Here is a 20788-nt window from a genome sequence, read left to right on the forward strand (position 1 = left end):
CATGCAGTAAAAAGTTACTGCCTCATAATAAAGTCCTATCTGGGGTTACATGTTCTTTAAAGAACATAAAACGTGTATTAATTTTTTAAAGGCTTTTTTAAATTGCTTATTTTTCAGAGTGTATATCACCGGATTAAGCAAAGGGATGAGAATAATATATAGAAGAGAGTAGAACTTGTCCTGTTTCGGAGAATACATGGATGTGGGTCTCATATACAAAGACAAGGTAGTGCCATAAAATACAATCACACAGGTGAGGTGGGAAGCACAGGTGGAGAATGTTTTATATCTGGCCCCTGAAGAGTGGAAATTCATGATATTAAACACAATATACACATAAGATACTGAAGTCAGCATGAATGTGCTCATACCCACCAAAGCTCCCAAAATGTAGGTTGTCATATTGACTAGAGTGGTATCACTGCAGGAAAGCTTCAGCAATGGGGACGCATCACAAAAAAAATGATCAATTTGGTTCGATGAACAAAAAGACAGGTTGGCGACTAAAGCTGTGAATGAAACGGGTTCTAAAAATGCCACGATCCATACCGAGATGACTATAACCAGACAGTTTCTAGAGCTCATGAGTAGGGTATAGTGGAGGGCATGGCAGATGGCCACAAATCGGTCATATGCCATAACGGCAAGGAGAACCATTTCCATGCAAGCAAAGCAAAGGAAAAAATACATCTGGGTTATACAGCCGACTAGCGACGTGATCTTGTTCTGAGTACAAAGCATAAAAAGAAGCTTGGGTAGAGTGGTCGACGTGTAAGAAATATCCAGAACTGAGAGGTTACCCAGAAAGACATACATAGGTGTGTGCAGATGAGAATCAAAGAGGATAGCCATAAAAACTGCAGCGTTCCCAAAGATTATATTCAGGTAAATAAGTAAAAATGATATGAAAAGAGGAACTTGAAGTTGAGGAAGATCAGAGAAGCAGAGGATGGTGAACTGTACAGCATGCGACTCGTTCCTCGCTAACACTTCATACATGGTCTTCTATGAAATGATAATATAAGTCAATGTTTCAGGTGACTACATGTAGTGTTCTTATGTAAGGCTGGGTTCACACTACGTTTTGCAATCCTTTTTTTTTCATCGTTTTTTTGCAGAACCCCCCCCCCCCCCCCCCCCCCCACACACACACACAAAAAACGGATTTAAAAAAACGATGCAATTTTCCATTGACTTTCATAAAATAAAAAAAAAGGGATCTGTGCCTTTAACGGACAAAAAATGAGGTTGACTACATTTTTGTGTACGTTAAAAAAACGGATCCGTTTTGATCCGTTTTTTTATATTTTTTTTTTTATAATTGAAGTTAATAAAAAAATGGATCAAATCGGATGCACACAAATGCATCCAATTTTTTTCATCTGTTTTTTGCAAAAAAACGGATTACAAAAACGTAGTGTGAACCCAACCTTATCATAGGTCGTCTTTCCATGCACATTAACCCCTCAACAACATGTGCCTCATACAAGGATACAGAAGACCTTCAACATTTAGTTACATTGTTTATTGTTCAATTAAACAATGGGCAAAGCCAAGTTATAACTCTTTGTACTGTACAACATGACTGACCTCATGAATGTTTTCTATGCATGACTAATTTTACCAGAACCAGGAGTGGAACCAGCACAAAGAAAGAATATAATGGAAAAATAAAATAAATTAAATAATAAATAAAGCTCGACTGTGAACCCAACCATAGGAAGTAAATAAAATACAACAGTAAAATAGGTATTAAATGCAGATCATGATTGTTATCAGCAGCCGTCTATGCTCCTCAATATTTTCCTGAAGTGGTTCTGGCTATGTCCCCACAACATTTTTTTTTGTGTGAAAAACGTACATATTTTGGTAAAGACAAAACAATATTAATGACCATGATAAGTAATAACATCCATAATTATCAAAAAATTTACATTTTCAGGTAAATGAGAACATAGCGGCTACATTAAAGTCATTAAATGGAAAAAACATCAATGTGCACATTGCAAAAAAAAAAAAAAAAGACATTTTACTATTAGGGTATGTTGACAAACAGTAAAATATAATCCAATAATGTGCTACATTAAAGTCTATGAAAAAGCAGACATCTGTGCATATATTGTAAAAAAAAAATATATATATATTTTTTTTACAAAGAGTGCACCAACCAACTGACCTTTTACTATTAGGCTATGTTCACACACAGTAAACTAAAAAGCAACATATGACAGTAAACTAAAAGCAACATATGACAGTAAAATAGGTATAAAACACGGCTGTATTTTGACTCTAATGATGTGCTACATTCAAGTCTATGGAAAAATTTCTGTGCACGCTTTGTAAAAAACAAATGTTTTTTTTTTCTTTTTTACAATATATGCACAGAGGTCTGCTTTTCCATAGACTTATTTAGGCACATTATTGGATTCAAAATACAGCTGTGTTTTATACCTATTTTATTGTTGCATTTTGCTTTTAGTTTGCTGTGTGTAAACATGTCCAGCACACTACATTTGCCTGTCTTCTAGACAATTTGATCACTCTGATGTGACACAGAACCAAAATAATTCTATCCATTGTCACTAAAGCTATGTTTACACGCTGTCAAAATGTTGGCCTTTTTTTATTCGACAGCCGTCATGAAGTGATAAATAACAGCTGTTATTTGTCATTAAATGAGGGCTGCCATTTTGCCTCAAACATTTAAAAAAAAAAAAAAGTCAGACGTCGGCTATGTTCACACATACAGTAATATTTCTGTCTGTATTTTGGTCAGTCTTTTTTCAACCAAAACCAGGAGTGGGTTGATAATACAGAAACTGGGCAAATCTTTATATTTTTGCCCTGTCATTTCCACTCCTGATTTTAGTTGAAAAGATTGTTGAAATATTATGTGTGAACATGGCCGTGCACTGATTTTTCAGCATGTTTGAACATATTTGTGGTATTTTATCACATGTAGGTCTGGGTGTGTATTGTTCTGGTATATTCTAATATGTCAGGAATTAACATGTTACAGAGAAAACTCAGCAAATCCAGTAATAACAATGAAATATGCCAAACAGATGGAATTGTGGAATTGTGCAATGATCATCATGACTGGTATTTTAAGAATTTCCATTTCCACCAACAAACTTGTATTGTTAGTCAATCCTAGCTTAAAGGTGAAAGAATATATCGTGTCCATTGATAATACTCACTTTGGGGAAATGTGTTTAAAACAACAAATAGCAGATTCTAGGTAGTGAATTATTATGAAGATGCTATTAACCTGCTATATATATAGTGTGATGATATCACGTCCTTAGACAATTCACGCTGTTTTGTTCCTCATAGTATGAATAGATGAATCTAAATAATTCCCACTATAATAAGTCTATTGGGCAAAGTCTATTAGTCTAATGAATTAAATGAGGAAACATCCATAATGTAATACTCTAGAGAGCAGGCTTAGCTCTAGACAACTCGTGTTAGGTTCCAATAATAGGCCAATAACTTTTTCCATTCATCAGATGGCCATATCCATCCATGTCCTTGTTTGTTTATAGAGATTGCCGACCTTCCACCATCCCTCCCTTCTTAAAGGGGTATTCAGCGCTGCAAAAACATGGCCACTTTTCCCCTGTCTTGTCTCCAGGTTGGGTGGGGTTTGAAACTCAGTTCCATTGAAGTAAATGGAGCTTAATTGCAAACCACACCTGAACTGGAGACAAGAGAGGGGGAAAAGTGGCCATGTTTTTGTAGCGGGACAAATGGACCCCACCACCAGTATGCTACCCAGGAGAAGTCTGCACTTAGCATATTCTCTTCCAGCTCAGTGTCCTGTGACATGTCAGAACATTTGGGCAATAGCCTTAAAGTGTACCCATCTTCACACTATGTAAAGGTAACAGCCATTGTTATGAAATACTGCTGTCGTTTTTACATAGTGTTAACATAGCATATGGCTATGTTCACACACTGTAGTACTGCGACCGTTGTTTACTACAGCTGTTGTATTACATGTTCCTGCAGCTGACACTACCACATCTGTTGCAGGAACATTGGGGAGATTTATCAAACATGGTGTAAAGTGAAACTGGCTCAGTTGCCCCTAGAAACCAATCAGATTCCACCTTTTATTTTCCAAAGAGTCTGTGAGGAATGAAAGGTGGAATCTGATTGGTTGCTAGGGGCAACTGAGCCAGTTTTACTTTACACCATGTTTGATAAATCTCTCCCATTATCTTTTTCCCATTTGGATTGCAAGCACATTTGGGTGCCTGCAATCCAATTAAGAATTGAACACAATGTACAGTTCAGCCATACTTTACATTGTGTACACAACTAATTTCTACAGCCACCATTTGCCGAACTGGCAGTGATGCATAATACTAGTAATCTATGGCTATGTTCACATGACATTTTTTTCTGTCCATTTTTTTTTTTTATGAGGTTGGTCATTTTACTTTTTGGACATCAGGAGAGGAAAAGAGGTCCAACAGCACCAGAAAGTCCCAATATGACAGAGAACAGATGCACGCTAGTTGGTCCACAATCCCAATTGGACAAGATATCTAGTAGCAAGGAGTCCAACAGCCTTCGTTTTTTGGACGTCTGTCATTACAATGACGGCTGTTGGTACATTATTCTGGTTCAGGTGGACTGATTGCCCTTTGGGGGTGTCTTTAACCCCTTACTGACCAGCGATATGCCTTTTCACAGCCGTTATTAATGGGCTTTATTCCGATGCATACGCCTTTTAACGGCAGATGTATCGGAAGGCGGCAGAGGGGGGGGGATCAGCTGTCAGTGTGTCAGCGGATCTTTCCCTGAAACTACCCAGAGCGGAGGATTCTCTGCTCCGTGTAGCCTGACCCGTTAAATGCCACTGTCAAATCATGACAGCGACATCTAACGGCTTCCGGTGGCTGCCGTGGGATACTCACGTGATCGGAGGTACTGCAGCGCCATCCGGTCCCCCGATGGCTTCCATGGTAATCCCAGGGGCCTGTTGAAGGCCCCCAGGCTTACCATGGAGATGCCATCATGCTGACAGGCATGGCTGTGCCGATTGCCTGTAAGCATGATGCATAATACAATACACTGCACTACAGTAGTAGTGCAGTGTATTGTATCAGTGATCAAAGATCACTGTTCAGTATTACAATGCTGTACAGTAATGTACGCTAGTGTAAAAGTTTTAAAAAAAGTGCACCAAAACACAAAACACCCCCCAGCCCCCCCAGCCCCCCCCCCCCCATACTAAAAATGTGTTACATTCCCTATACAAAATAAAACATTACATAAAACAGATCAAAACACAAATCCTACACGTTTTTGGTATCGCCACATCCGTAACGACCCAATCTATAAAACTAAATCAATAATTATATCGCATGACACACGCTGTAAAAAAAAACAGTACCAGAATAGCTGTATTTTATCAATCCACTTTAGAAAATAGGTCATAAAAGAGATCAAAAAGACATATACAGTATGTGTAAAACTTGAATATACTACATACACTAATTGAGCACAACTTCCTTAATGCAAAAAAATTCCTTTATTATTAAAAAATAATAGAATAGAAATGTCAAAAACATGAAGAATGAGGGAAAAGGTGATAACAGTACAACAATCCAGGGAAGACACAATATGAATGGCAAAGACAATGAGTAAAGAAATATTACATATATAAAGGGCACAGGTACAATCAATAGTATAAATAACAGGATCCCAAGAAAAAACCCTTGTCACTTTATATTACTGATTTTTTGTACTTTGTATTGCACATCAAATATTTTTTGATGATTTTCTCTAAATCTTTTTATATTCTCTATCTGTCCTATGGACAGTCTTCTTCACTTTAGCACAGTACACAAAAAACACCGTTTCGATTTGACGCATCAAACTTTTATATTTTTAGCATTCTGGTATTTCTTTGTTGAAACAATCTCCTTGTTATAGCTCCTTCTTCCCCTCCTCCTCCCCCCTCCCTTTATATGTTGGCTTACGGAGTACGCTTGCTTCGGGCGGGCCGGGCGGATGTGACATACGCACGGTGTCAGTGTGGGTTGTGCGCGTGCGCGGACTATTTCCTGTTCGCGCGTGCGCATACCCGTTGAGTACCGGGCGGGTGTGACGATGACGGCCAGTGACCGGAAGCAAGCGTCGGCGTTCCGGAAAGCTCATGGAAGCCTCCAATAAGGGATATGAGTATAAATAGAGTGGGCACATGCAATAGAATATGCACAAGCCAAAAAGACAGAAATGGCTGCACATCGCACCCATGGCTGACACGAAAGCTTATTCAGCTACATTTAAAACCAACATCAGAAGTTAGTATATAATTTGGCCAAACTATATTGCCTCATGTACCACGTGCAGGTCTTCTGATACACATGAGTCCCTAACCAAACATCATCACTGTGCCGGTCAGCGACCACAATCCCCGCTAAACGTGCGCAAGCAGAGAAGAGGGGCCACGGAATGGCCCTGCAACCCCATTGTCACAGGACCAGACCCAAAAGGGCACCCCAAACCCCGCAGGCGCCACCGGCGGAAAAAGTGGACGCCAAGCAACACAAGTGTGAACAAGCTCTTACCTCTCTCCATTCCTCTGCAGGTAGAATGGGAGAATACTAGGAGATCCTCCCCTTATGTACACAGGTGCTTCCTGCTAATTTGGATCACATGGGTCTTACACAGCACGAGTGCTAGCCACAATGAAAAAAGGGACAGAATACATAAAATATGCACAAGCCAAAAAGACAGAAATGGCTGCACATCGCACCCATGGCTGACACGAAAGCTTATTCAGCTACATTTAAAACCAACATCAGAAGTTAGTATATAATTTGGCCAAACCATATTGCCTCATGTACCACGTGCAGGTCTTCTGATACACATGAGTCCCTAACCAAACATCATCACTGTGCCGGTCAGCGACCACAATCCCCGCTAAACGTGCGCAAGCAGAGAAGAGGGGCCACGGAATGGCCCTGCAACCCCATTGTCACAGGACCAGACCCAAAAGGGCACCCCAAACCCCGCAGGCGCCACCGGCGGAAAAAGTGGACGCCAAGCAACACAAGTGTGAACAAGCTCTTACCTCTCTCCATTCCTCTGCAGGTAGAATGGGAGAATACTAGGAGATCCTCCCCTTATGTACACAGGTGCTTCCTGCTAATTTGGATCACATGGGTCTTACACAGCACGAGTGCTAGCCACAATGAAAAAAGGGACAGAATACATAAAATATGCACAAGCCAAAAAGACAGAAATGGCTGCACATCGCACCCATGGCTGACACGAAAGCTTATTCAGCTACATTTAAAACCAACATCAGAAGTAAGTATATAATTTGGCCAAACCATATTGCCTCATGTACCACGTGCAGGTCTTCTGATACACATGAGTCCCTAACCAAACATCATCACTGTGCCGGTCAGCGACCACAATCCCCGCTAAACGTGCGCAAGCAGAGAAGAGGGGCCACGGAATGGCCCTGCAACCCCATTGTCACAGGACCAGACCCAAAAGGGCACCCCAAACCCCGCAGGCGCCACCGGCGGAAAAAGTGGACGCCAAGCAACACAAGTGTGAACAAGCTCTTACCTCTCTCCATTCCTCTGCAGGTAGAATGGGAGAATACTAGGAGATCCTCCCCTTATGTACACAGGTGCTTCCTGCTAATTTGGATCACATGGGTCTTACACAGCACGAGTGCTAGCCACAATGAAAAAAGGGACAGAATACATAAAATATGCACAAGCCAAAAAGACAGAAATGGCTGCAGATCGCACCCATGGCTGACACGAATACTTATTCAGCAATTATGAGGCAATATGGTTTGGCCAAATTATATACTAACTTCTGATGTTGGTTTTAAATGTAGCTGAACAAGCTTTCGTGTCAGCTATGGGTGCGATGTGCAGCCATTTCTGTCTTTTTGGCTTGTGCATATTTTATGTATTCTGTCCCTTTTTTCATTGTGGCTAGCACTCGTGCCGTGTAAGACCCATGTGATCCAAATTAGCAGGAAGCACCTGTGTACATAAGGGGAGGATCTCCTAGTATTCTCCCATTCTACCTGCAGAGGAATGGAGAGAGGTAAGAGCTTGTTCACATTTGTGTTGCTTGGCATCCACTTTTTCCGCCGGTGGCGCCTGCGGGGTTTGGGGTGCCCTTTTGGGTCTGGTCCTGTGACAATGGGGTTGCAGGGCCATTCCGTGGCCCCTCTTCTCTGCTTGCGCACGTTTTGCGGGGATTGTGGTCGCTGACCGGCACAGTGATGTTTGGTTAGGGACTCATGTGTATCAGAAGACCTGCACGTGGTACATGAGGCAATATGGTTTGGCCAAATTATATACTAACTTCTGATGTTGGTTTTAAATGTAGCTGAACAAGCTTTCGTGTCAGCCATGGGTGCGATGTGCAGCCATTTCTGTCTTTTTGGCTTGTGCATATTTTATGTATTCTGTCCCTTTTTTCATTGTGGCTAGCACTCGTGCCGTGTAAGACCCATGTGATCCAAATTAGCAGGAAGCACCTGTGTACATAAGGGGAGGATCTCCTAGTATTCTCCCATTCTACCTGCAGAGGAATGGAGAGAGGTAAGAGCTTGTTCACATTTCTGTTGCTTGGCGTCCACTTTTTCCGCCGGTGGCACCTGCGGGGTTTGGGGTGCCCTTTTGGGTCTGGTCCTGTGACAATGGGGTTGCAGGGCCATTCCGTGGCCCCTCTTCTCTGCTTGCGCACGTTTTGCGGGGATTGTGGTCGCTGACCGGCACAGTGATGTTTGGTTAGGGACTCATGTGTATCAGAAGACCTGCACGTGGTACATGAGGCAATATGGTTTGGCCAAATTATATACTAACTTCTGATGTTGGTTTTAAATGTAGCTGAACAAGCTTTCGTGTCAGCCATGGGTGCGATGTGCAGCCATTTCTGTCTTTTTGGCTTGTGCATATTTTATGTATTCTGTCCCTTTTTTCATTGTGGCTAGCACTCATGCCGTGTAAGACCCATGTGATCCAAATTAGCAGGAAGCACCTGTGTACATAAGGGGAGGATCTCCTAGTATTCTCCCATTCTACCTGCAGAGGAATGGAGAGAGGTAAGAGCTTGTTCACATTTGTGTTGCTTGGCGTCCACTTTTTCCGCCGGTGGCGCCTGTGGGGTTTGGGGTGCCCTTTTGGGTCTGGTCCTGTGACAATGGGGTTGCAGGGCCATTCCGTGGCCCCTCTTCTCTGCTTGCGCACGTTTTGCGGGGATTGTGGTCGCTGACCGGCACAGTGATGTTTGGTTAGGGACTCATGTGTATCAGAAGACCTGCACGTGGTACATGAGGCAATATGGTTTGGCCAAATTATAAACTAACTTCTGATGTTGGTTTTAAATGTAGCTGAACAAGCTTTCGTGTCAGCCATGGGTGCGATGTGCAGCCATTTCTGTCTTTTTGGCTTGTGCATATTTTATGTATTCTGTCCCTTTTTTCATTGTGGCTAGCACTCGTGCCGTGTAAGACCCATGTGATCCAAATTAGCAGGAAGCACCTGTGTACATAAGGGGAGGATCTCCTAGTATTCTCCCATTCTACCTGCAGAGGAATGGAGAGAGGTAAGAGCTTGTTCACATTTCTGTTGCTTGGCGTCCACTTTTTCCGCCCGTGGCGCCTGCGGGGTTTGGGGTGCCCTTTTGGGTCTGGTCCTGTGACAATGGGGTTGCAGGGCCATTCCGTGGCCCCTCTTCTCTGCTTGCGCACGTTTAGCGGGGATTGTGGTCGCTGACCGGCACAGTGATGTTTGGTTAGGGACTCATGTGTATCAGAAGACCTGCACGTGGTACATGAGGCAATATGGTTTGGCCAAATTATATACTAACTTCTGATGTTGGTTTTAAATGTAGCTGAACAAGCTTTCGTGTCAGCCATGGGTGCGATGTGCAGCCATTTCTGTCTTTTTGGCTTGTGCAATAGAATATGCCCCTTGATAAAGTGGTCATCTGCGAAACGCGCGTCGGGGTGTGCCAGGGTAGCAGCAATATGGGTAAGACTTGACTAATATTTGTATGTCTTTTTGGGCTGGTGGCAATCATAGGAGTGTTACGTTTACAGGTCCCAATTGTGTTTAGGCGGTTAGCCTCACATGTACTAATGCACTTATGGATTTTTGTGAGGGTTTTTTCTTGGGATCCTGTTATTTATACTATTGATTGTACCTGTGCCCTTTATATATGTAATATTTCTTTACTCATTGTCTTTGCCATTCATATTGTGTCTTCCCTGGATTGTTGTACTGTTATCACCTTTTCCCTCATTCTTCATGTTTTTGACATTTCTATTCTATTATTTTTTAATAATAAAGGAATTTTTTTGCATTAAGGAAGTTGTGCTCAATTAGTGTATGTAGTATATTTTGGTAGTCTTTTGAGTTTTCCTTGTCATATTGGTATTGATTATTTGCAGGGTATACTATTTTGCACATGCGATTTATTTAGTTTTTTCCCTGTAAATTGGAATTATTGTTGTATTAATGGGTAAAACTTGGTATCAATAGAAACTACAGATCTCCCGCAAAAAATAAGCCCAAAACCATCTTTGTCGCGCAAAAGATAAGAACACTATGGATCTTGAAATGTGGCGACAGTTTTTGTGGGGTTTTGCTAGGAAGATAGTTTCTATTGCGCCAAAGTGGTAATAGTTTAAAAAAAAAAACCTACACAAATTTGGTAACCGTAGTAACCAAGAGAATACAAGTATTATATTATTAGTGACCGCTGATTCAGATTTTTACGACGATTTTTGGGCTCTATTCTACTGCCATCAGCTTTTTACAGCGACGGCACAGAATAGTGCAGCGGTGCCGGTAAGGCCCGCAGCCCCCTACTCTCAGCTACCGGAGGTAGCTGAGGGGTTGGGGTAGAGTGTGGGGTCAGTCCCGGTCGGTCCTCGCACCGGCAATCGCCGTTATTAACAGAATAATGGCGCCCACCGGTAATAGGCATTTCCGACGCAGCTAAACACTTTTATCTCTTTTCAGCATGAATCGGTGAGAGGAGATGAAAACATGCCCCCCCTGTCCCCAGGAATAACCCTAGTGACCCGGTCACTGACCCTCCTCTCCCTGGGCGGCCATCTGATCCAAGGTGGCCGCCATCATCACTGTGACCAGACTCTGTTTACAGTGATAGATTCCTAAAAATAATCAAAGCCTCATTCTCTCTACCACTGGAGGTGGCAGAGAGCATGGGGCAATGCTCAGGGACAACCCGGTGTTGTCCGGGTACAAGCGATCAGCGGTATATACTATATACCGCTGATCACTTGTTCCAAATGCTGCCGGCAATTTTTATCCCGTCACCAAAGTCAAGTACTCATAACCACTCCAGTTTACCTGTAACCTCTCAGATTACCCGTCACCGCCCCATATTGCCTGCCACCACCCCAGATAGCCAGTGAACATCCCCTATTGCCTGTGACCACCCCAGATAGCCAGTGAACACCCCCAGATTGCCCGTCACCACCCCAGATAGCCAGTAAACACCCCTAGATTGCCCATAACCACTCCAGATAGCCAGTAAATACCCCAGATTGCCTGTAACTACCTCAGATTGCCACAGGCTGCCCAGAACCACCCCATATTACCTGTCCCCACCCCAGATTGCCTGTAACCACCCCAGATTGCCTGTAAACACCCCGCATTGCCCGTACCACTCCAGATTGCCTGTAAACACCCCAGATTGCCTGTAACCACCCCAGACTGCCTATAACCCTCCAGGTTGCTCGCAAACACCCGACATTGCCCATCATCTCCCCAGATTGCTTGTCACCTCCACAGATTGCCCGTCACCCCCTCAGATTGCCCGTCACCCCCTCAGATTGCCCGTCACCACCCCAGATAGCCAGTGAACACCCACAGATTGCCCATCACCACCCCAGATAGCCAGTGAACACCCCCAGATTGCCCACCAACGCCCCAGAAAGCCAGTAAGTACCGCTAGATTGCCCATAACCTCCCCATATAGCCAGTAAACACCCCCAGATTGCCCGCAACCACCCCAGATTGCCCATAACCACACCAGATTGCCTGCGACCACCCCAGATTGGCACAGACTGCCCGTAACCACCCCAGATTTCCCATAACCACACCAGATTTTATGTCACCACCCCACCAAGATTTTCCATTACCACCCTAGATGACACTCCGTAACCAAAATGACACTCCTTACAGTGGTTTATGCCCACACATGAAGTACCATTGTACTCAGGAGAACCTTGGTTACAAATTTTGGGGAGCGTTTTCTCACCTGTTTCTTGTGAAATTTAGAAATTTTAAACTAAACAAACATATTATTGGAAAAATTAAATTTTTTTCATTCTTACTGTCTAATTTTGAATACTTTTCTCTCATACCTGTGGGGGTAAAAATTCTCACCACACACCAAGATGAATTCTTTGAGGGGTGTACTTTCCAAAATGGGGTGACTTTTGTTTTGTTTTTTTTCTGCTAACACTACAGGGGCACTACAAATGCACCTGGCGCTCAGAAACTTCTTCAGCAAAATTTGAACTGGAAATGCTAATTGGCGCTCCTTCCCTTCTGAGCCCTGCTGTGTGCCCATACAGTGGCTTATGCCCACATTTGGGTTACTGTTGTATTCCAAATAAACTGCGTTACAAATTTTGGGATGTCTTTTCTCTCATGTTGCTTGTGAAAATGAGATACTTCAAAGGGGTTATCCAGTGCTACAAAAATATGGCCACTTTCTTCCAGTGACAGCCCCACTCTTGTCTCTAGCTTGGGCGGGGTTTTGCTGTCAGTTCCATTGAAGTGAATGGAGCTTAATTGCAAACTACACCTGAACTGGAGACAAGAGTCCTGTTGTCTCTGAAACAAAGTCACCATGTTTTTGTAGCACTGGATAACCCCTTTAATCTAAACAAATATATTATTGGAAATTTTCTATTTTCCATTTTTTTTACGGCCTAATTGTGAATACTTTCCTCCAGCCCTTGTAGGGTAAAAATGCTCATTATAACCCGAGATTAATTCTTTAAGGTTTGATAATTTGTTAATACATTTCTAAGCCCGGTAACACCCTAAAAAAGTAAAATATGTTTACGTAATGAAATCAGAATAAAGAGGACATATTGTTAATGTGACTTAGTAATTAATTTATGTCATGTGACTTTCTTTTTTTTAGAAGCAAAGAATTTCAAAGTTCGTAAAGTGCTAATTTTTCATGGTATTTTGATGCTTTTCACAAAAAAACACACAAGACAGTGACCAAATTTTGCCACTTACATAAAGTACCATATGTTATGAAAAAAATCTCAGAATCGCTAGCATACGTTAAAGCATCACTGAGCTACAGTATAAGCGCATAAAGTGAGACAGGTCAGATTTTGAAAAATGAGCCTGGTCATTAAGGCCCAAATAGGCTTGATCACTAAGGGGTTAATTAAAAAGTCCATTGAATATAATAGGAAGGACAGTGAAAGGAAAAATAATTGTCATGATCATTATTTTGACATCGATGCAAACAATGTCTTATTTATTACACTCTGTGCGTTGGGCGGCCATCATTCCATGGACTTCCATTCCATTGAGGTCAATTAAAATGCGATAATAACAGACCTCATTTTGAAAAGAAAAAGTGGACGCCTTTTCTATTTATTTTTTTTTCAACTTAGTGTAAAATAGCATCTAGATGTAATGTAGGCAGTTCATATATCCACAAAGAGTAGTTGCAAATGATAATGTATGACAATGCTGCCCATCCGTTTATTCTGCGCCTTGCTTATGAAACTTATTATAGTGCTTGAAAAGCACTATATTGTAATCCGTATTCTTCTTCTTCTTCTTCTTCTTCTTCTTCTTCTTCTTCTTCTTCTTCTTCTTCTTCTTCTTCTTCTTCCGTTTCTTCTTCTTCCAGCAATTTTTCTGCGCGTAATACAGCCCGAACCGCTTTACACACAGATTCCGTTCAAACTGCGTTTTGAAGCCCTCGGCGGTGTGAGGTGTGCTATCTATTTTTCGTTTCGATCAGATTTGTCGTTTTTAAGAAATTTATGTTTAAAGACCCCAAATTTCCCATAGAAAATAATGGCCCATTGCAAATAATGGCCACACTCTAACCGCTAACAGCCAATCACAGCACATATGCAAATAGCTGAGATATAGCAGCCAATAGGAACTCTAAGGTCTTGTCAGGCATTGTATCACAAAATCCACAGTCACATGTCCACTATTGGCCAATAGAAGATGTAATACATGGAAGGTCCTTAACGATTTTGTCTTAGTGACATGAGTAAGGTTGTCGTGGTAAGCAATGATTTTTGCCATTATAAGTACCCAGATCGCTCTTAAAGGGACCCAGGTCGCCCTTAAAGGAACGCAAGTCGCTCTTAAAGGGACCCAAGTTGCTCTTAAAGGGACGGGAGCCATGTCGCTCTTAAAGGGACATAAGTCGGTTTTTAAAGGGACCCAAGTCGCTCTTAAAGGGACGGGACCCAATTCGCTCTTAAAGGGACGGGACCCAAGTCGCTCTTAAAGAGTCCCATGTAGCTCTTAAAGGGATCCAAGTCGCTCTTAAAGGGACGGGACCCAAGTTGCTCTTAAACGGACGGGACGCATGTTGCTCTTAAAGGGACCCGAGTCACTCCAAAAGGTATGGGACCCATGTCGCTCTTAAAGAGACCCATGTCGCTAGAGCGACCTGGGTCCCTTTAAGAGCGACTCGGTCCCTTTAAGAGCGACCTGGGTCCCTTTAAGAGCGACCTGGGTCCTTTTAAGAGCAAAATATGTCCCTTCAAGAGTGAAATATGTCCCTTCAAGAGCAAAATGGGTCCTTTTAAGAGCGACCTGGGTCCTTTTAAGAGCGAAATATGTCCCTTCAAGAGCAAAATATGTCCCTTTAAGAGCGACCTGGGTCCCTTTAAGAGCGAAATGGGTCCTTTTAAGAGCAACCTGGGTCCCTTTAAGAGCAAAATACGTCCCTTTAAGAGCAAAATGGCTCCTTTTAAGAGCGAAATTGGACCCTTTAAGAGCGACCTGGGTCCCTTTAAGAGCGACCTGGGTCCCTTTAATAGCGATCTGGGTCCCTTTAAGAGCGAAATTGGTCTCTTTAAGCATGAAATTGGTCCCTTTACGAGTGAAATTGGTCCCTTTAAGAGCAAAATATGTCCCTTTAAGAGCGAAATGGGTCCCTTTAAGCGTGAAATTGGTCCCTATAAGAGTGAAATTGGTCCCTTTAAGAGCGACCTGGGTCCCTTTAAGAGCGACCAGGGTCCCTTTAAGAGCGATCTGGGTCCCTTTAAGAGCGATCTGGGTCCCTTTAGGAGCGATCTGGGTCCCTTTAAGAGCGAAATGGATCCTTTTAAGCGTGAAATTGGTCCCTTTAAGAGTTAAATTGGTCCCTTTAAGAGTGAAATGTGTCCCTTTAAGAGCGAAATATGTCCCTTTAAGAGCAAAATGAGTCCCTTAAAAGCGTGAAATTGGTCCCTTTAAGAGTGAAATTCGTCCCTTTAAGAGCGAACTAGGTCCCTTTAAGAGCGACCTGGGTCCCTTTAAGAGCAACCTGGGTCCCTTTAAAAGTGACCTGGGTCCCTTTAAGAGCGAAATGGGTCCCTTTAAGCGTGAAATTGGTCCCTTTAAGAGTGAAATTGGTCTCTTTAAGAGCGACCTGGGTCCCTTTAAGAGCGAAATGGGTCCCTTTAAGAGCGATCTGGGTCCCTTTAAGAGCGAAATGGGTCCCTTTAAGCGTGAAATTGGTCCCTTTAAGAGTCAAATTGGCCCCTTTAAGAGTGAAATATGTCCCTTTAGGAGCCAACTGGGTCCTTTTAAGAGCGACCTGGGTCCCTTTAAGAGCGAAATGGGTCCCTTTAAGAATTAAATTGGTCCCTTTTAGAGCAACCTGGGTCCCTTTAAGAGCCAAATATGTCCCTTTAAAAGCAAAATGGGTCCCTTTAAGAGCGAAATGGGTCCTTTTAAGCGTGAAATTTGTCCCTTTAAGAGTTAAATTGGTCCCTTTAAGAGTGAAATGTGTCCCTTTAAGAGCGAAATATGTCCCTTTAAGAGCAAAATGAGTCCCTTAAAAGCGTGAAATTGGTCCCTTTAAGAGTGAAATTCGTCCCTTTAAGAGCAAACTAGGTCCCTTTAAGAGTGACCTGGGTCCCTTTAAGAGCAACCTGGGTCCCTTTAAAAGTGACCTGGGTCCCTTTAAGAGCGAAATGGGTCCCTTTAAGAGTGAAATTGGTCCCTTTAAGAGTGAAATTGGTCTCTTTAAGAGCGACCTGGGTCCCTTTAAGAGCGAAATGGGTCCCTTTAAGAGCGATCTGGGTCCCTTTAAGAGCGAAATGGGTCCCTTTAAGCGTGAAATTGTTCCCTTTAAGAGTCAAATTGGCCCCTTTAAGAGTGAAATATGTCCCTTTAGGAGCCAACTGGGTCCTTTTAAGAGCGACCTGGGTCCCTTTAAGAGCGAAATTGGTCCCTTTAAGAATGAAATTGGTCCCTTTTAGAGCAACCTGGGTCCCTTTAAGAGCCAAATATGTCCCTTTAAGAGCAAAATGGGTCCCTTTAAGAGCGAAATTGGTCCCTTTAAAAGTGAAATTGGTCCCTTTAAGAGCGATCTGGGTCCTTTTAAGAGCGACCTGGGTCCCTTTAAGCATGAAATTGGTCCCTTTAAGAGTGAAATTGGTCCTTTTAAGAGCGACCTGGGTCCCTTTAAGAGCGAAATGGGTCCCTTTAAGAGTGGAATGGGTCCCTTTAAGAGCAACCTGCGTCCCTTTAAGAGCAACTTGGGTCCCTTTAAGAGCGAAATATGTCCCTTTAAGAGCAAAATGAGTCCCTTTAAGAGCGAAATTGGTCCCTTTAAAAGTGAAATTGGTCCCTTTAAGAGCGATATGGGTCCTTTTAAGAGCGACCAGGGTCCCTTTAAGAGCAAAATTGGTCCCTTTAAGAGTGAAATTGGTCCCTTTAAGAGCAACCTGGGTCCCTTTAAGAGCAAAATATGTCCCTTTAAGAGCAAAATGGATCATTAAGCGTGAAATTGGTCCCTTTAAAAGTGAAATTGGTCCCTTTAAGAGTGATCTGGGTCCCTTTAAGAGCAAAATGGGTCCCGTTAAGCATGAAATTGGTCCCTTTAAGAGCGAAATGGGTCCCTTTAAGAGCAAACTGGGTCCCTTTAAGAGCGAAATATGTCCCTTTAAGAGCAAAATGGGTCCCTTTAAGAGCAAAATTGGTCCCTTTAAGAGCGACCTGGGTCCTTTAAGAGCGAAATGGGTCCCTTTAAGAGCGAAATGGGTCCCTTTAAGAGCGAAATGGGTCCCTTTAAGAGCAACCTGGGTCCCTTTAAGAGCGAAATATGTCCCTTTAAGAGCAAAATGGGTCCCTTTAAGAGCGAAATTGGTCCCTTTAAAAGCGACCTGGGTCCCTTTAAGAGCGACCTGGGTCCCTTTAAGAGCGATCTGGGTCCCTTTAAGAGCGAAATGGGTCCCTTTAAGCGTGAAAGTTGTCCCTTTTAGAGTTAAATTGGTCCCTTTAAGAGCGAAATATGTCCCTTTAGGAGCAAAATGGGTCCCTTCAAGCGTGAAATTGGTCCCTTTAAGAGTGAAATTGGTCCCTTTAAGAGCGAAATATGTCCCTTTAAGAGCAAAATGGGTCCCTTTAAGAGCGAAATCGGTCCCTTTAAAAGCGACCTGGGTCCCTTTAAGAGCGACCTGGGTCCCTTTAAGAGCGATCTGGGTCCCTTTAAGAGCGAACTGAGTCCCTGTAAGAGCGATCTGGGTCCCTTTAAGAGCAAACTGGGTCCATTTAAGAGCGAACTGGGTCCCTCTAAGAGCGACCTGGGTCCCTTTAAGAGCTAAATGGGTCCCTTTAGGAGCGAAATTGGTCTCTTTAAGCGTGAAATTGGTACCTTTAATAGCAAAATGGGTCCTTTTAAGAGCGACCTGGGTCCCTTTAAGAGCAACCTGGGTCCCTTTAAGAGCGAAATAGGTCCCTTTAAGAGTGAAATTGGTCTCTTTAATAGCGACCTGTGTCCCTTTAAGAGCAAAATGAGTCCCTTTAGGAGCAACCTGGGTCCCTTTACGAGCGACCTGGGTCCCTTTAAGAGCGATCTGGGTCCCTGTAAGAGTGAAATGGGTCCCTTTAAGAGAGAAATGGGTCCCTTTATGTGCGACCTGGGTCCCTTTAAAAGCGACCTGGGTCCCTTTAAGAGCGAAATGGGTCCCTTTAAGAGCAAGCTGGGGCCCTTTAAGAGCGACCTGGGGCTCTTTAAGAGCGAAATATCCCTGGGTCCATTTGGTAGCGACCTGGGTCCCTTTAAGAGCAAAGGGACCCACGTCGCTCTTAAAGCGACCCAGGTCGCTACTAAAGGGACCCATGTTGCTCTTAAAGGGACGGGAGCCAAGTTGCTCTTAAAGGGATGGGACCCAAGTCGCTCTTAAAGGGACGGCACCCAGGATTAAAGTTAAAATGAAGTCACTGGTAAAGGGGCGCTCTTTTCAAGCACTATGTATTTCCCTGGAAATGCTAATCTAGTTGATTATAAAAGAGCAATGATATCATGTTATAACTAGAGATGAGCGAACCTCCAGCGTGCTCGAGTCGATCTGAACCCGAACTTTTGGCATTTGATTAGCGGTGGCTGCTGAAGTTGGATAAAGCCCTAAGGCTATGTGGAAAACATGGATATAATCATTGGCTGTATCCATGTTTTCCAGACAACCTTAGAGCTTTATCCAAGTTCAGCAGCCCCAGCTAATCAAATGCCGAACGTTCAGGTTCTGATCGACTCGAACCCGAACCCAGTTCGCTCATCTCTAATTATAAAGTTGTTCTAGGTGCATAGCTAGAACTGTGCCACTAGAGGGCATCCTCACCCTTTAGTTCAGACCAGTGATATTTTTAGTTCTTTCCATTCTTGGTTACTTGGTCAATTTAATTACAGTTACTTGAAAAGTCAAGTGAAATAAAATTTCACAAGGATTTCCTTGAAGTTTATGGAAAAATTAAAGTTTCACTGCAGTTGTAAGAAAAACTTTTGACATGTCAGAGAGACATGTGAAAAGTTTTGATCTGTCTGAGTGTTCAGACCTGTACCAATCGGGAGAACGAGCTGGGAGAGGACTGTGCTGCCGCGTGGTCAGCTCCCCGCTCTGTGTCATTGGAAACAGTCTGGCTCACACATTATATTCCTTGACTTGATAAGGTAGCGGTATTGGTCATTGATATGTTCGGACTTTTTGTATAGAGTATTTTACACATGCTTTCACAGATCGTCAAGGAACATTGTATGGCTAGGTTCACACAATGTCCAAAAAGGGAAAAAGACGTCCGCTTTTTGTGTTAAAAAAAGACATCTGTTATTGCATCATTTTAAATGACATCAATAAATTGCTTTAAAGTGGATGGAATAACGGACGTCTTAAAAAACTGACATCTGGTTCCTCTTTTTGGACGTTCTGTAAACATAGCCTATATGTGTTAACTCAGACTTAAAGGGGTTGCCCAGCGAAATTCTCATGATCAGTATGGGGTTTTTGGTTTTTATATAGCGATATACTTATACGTTCACTACTTCACTTATTATTATATATTTAATCACTTTTTATTTATTATATTTCAATTATAATCATGTTTTTACTATTTTCACTTTCTTATATACACATATACACATATAATTTTTTTCTATAGTAATAATTGTTAGGTAATTGTTTATAATTATGTTCACATGACATTATCGCTAGAGTAATTGTTATCCAGGCTCTTTAATGTATACGATGGCTTGGTAGCTTTTCCATGTAAGTTTCAGCATTACAGATAGTACAGCCACTATTAGCCAGAGTCCCGTGACCAAGCATCCCCGGGCGTGCGCATTGGGGCGGTCGCTGACGCTGTCGTCGCATCCGGTCGGCCTCAGTACCTGATGTGCGCATGTCCGTGACGTTTTCGTTGCGGACATGCGCACTTGAGGTGAGTTGCCAGACCGGATGTGACGCGGCCTCCGCTTCTGGTCCAGTGCGCCGCAGTCCCGGAAGGTGCAGGGGTGTCAATTAGAATTGAGGCATATTTAAGGGGGTGAGATTAGAAGTGGGCAGTTCCCGAGGAAGCGTGCAATAGCGAAACGTACGTAGGAACGGCTCGTACGGTGTCTGACAATATGGGTAGGTGCAATAAGCTCTAAATCAGGGGTCTCAAACTCAATTTACCCGGGGGCCGCTGGAGGTAGAGTCTGGGTGAGGCTGGACCGCATCAGGGTTTCCACAAGAAAAGCTCTTACAAAAACATTCCAATGTCATCAAATGTTTTTATTTTTTCATCTGTTAAAACCACATATAGTTGCTGACTAGAGAAATGTAATTATTATTATTCAGATTCAAATGGCAGTTCCTTAACATTTAAATTTCTGAACATGAATGGAACTTTGAACATAAACTTCTGAATGGAACATTGAACATGGCTTCTTCTGCCTACTTCTTGCTGCCAGAGATCTGGCAGCGCTTACTCTGGCATAGCCGAGCCACATTTGGCTTAAGGGAGGAAGCAGTTGAGACCCTCAGTAGGGCTTGAAGATGCTCATCAGTAAGTCTGGACCTGTACTTGGACTTATTAAAGTTCAAGGTAGAGAAGAGCTTTTCGCACAAATATGTGCTCCCAAAAAGACACATGGTCCGCTTGAACATTTGTGAAAGCTCAGGGAAGCTGGGGGGCAATTCCCTCAAAAATTGCCCGAGCTTGTCTGCTTTTCCACTCACCTTCCTAAACTTGGCTTTGAGTTCAGAGTTGCACTGCAGGTCAAT

The 20788-nt window shown here is 42.9% G+C and overlaps 1 protein-coding gene across 1 annotated transcript; it reads right to left on the bottom strand.

The window, feature by feature from the left end:
* Positions 1–45: 45 nt before the first annotated feature.
* On the bottom strand, positions 46–999 carry LOC138800015 (olfactory receptor 5AR1-like). Its single transcript, XM_069981824.1, has one exon. It carries the CDS (start codon positions 997–999, stop codon positions 46–48), a length of 954 nt encoding a protein of 317 aa, XP_069837925.1.
* Between the last annotated feature and the right edge of the window lie 19789 nt (positions 1000–20788).

The sequence above is a fragment of the Dendropsophus ebraccatus genome, chromosome 8, assembly GCF_027789765.1.
Source record: "Dendropsophus ebraccatus isolate aDenEbr1 chromosome 8, aDenEbr1.pat, whole genome shotgun sequence".
NCBI classification, from domain to species: domain Eukaryota; kingdom Metazoa; phylum Chordata; class Amphibia; order Anura; family Hylidae; genus Dendropsophus; species Dendropsophus ebraccatus.

Bases quoted from the DNA above. Each gene is read 5' to 3' on its own strand.
- LOC138800015 (XM_069981824.1), bottom strand. From the start codon at position 999: ATGTATGAAGTGTTAGCGAGGAACGAGTCGCATGCTGTACAGTTCACC.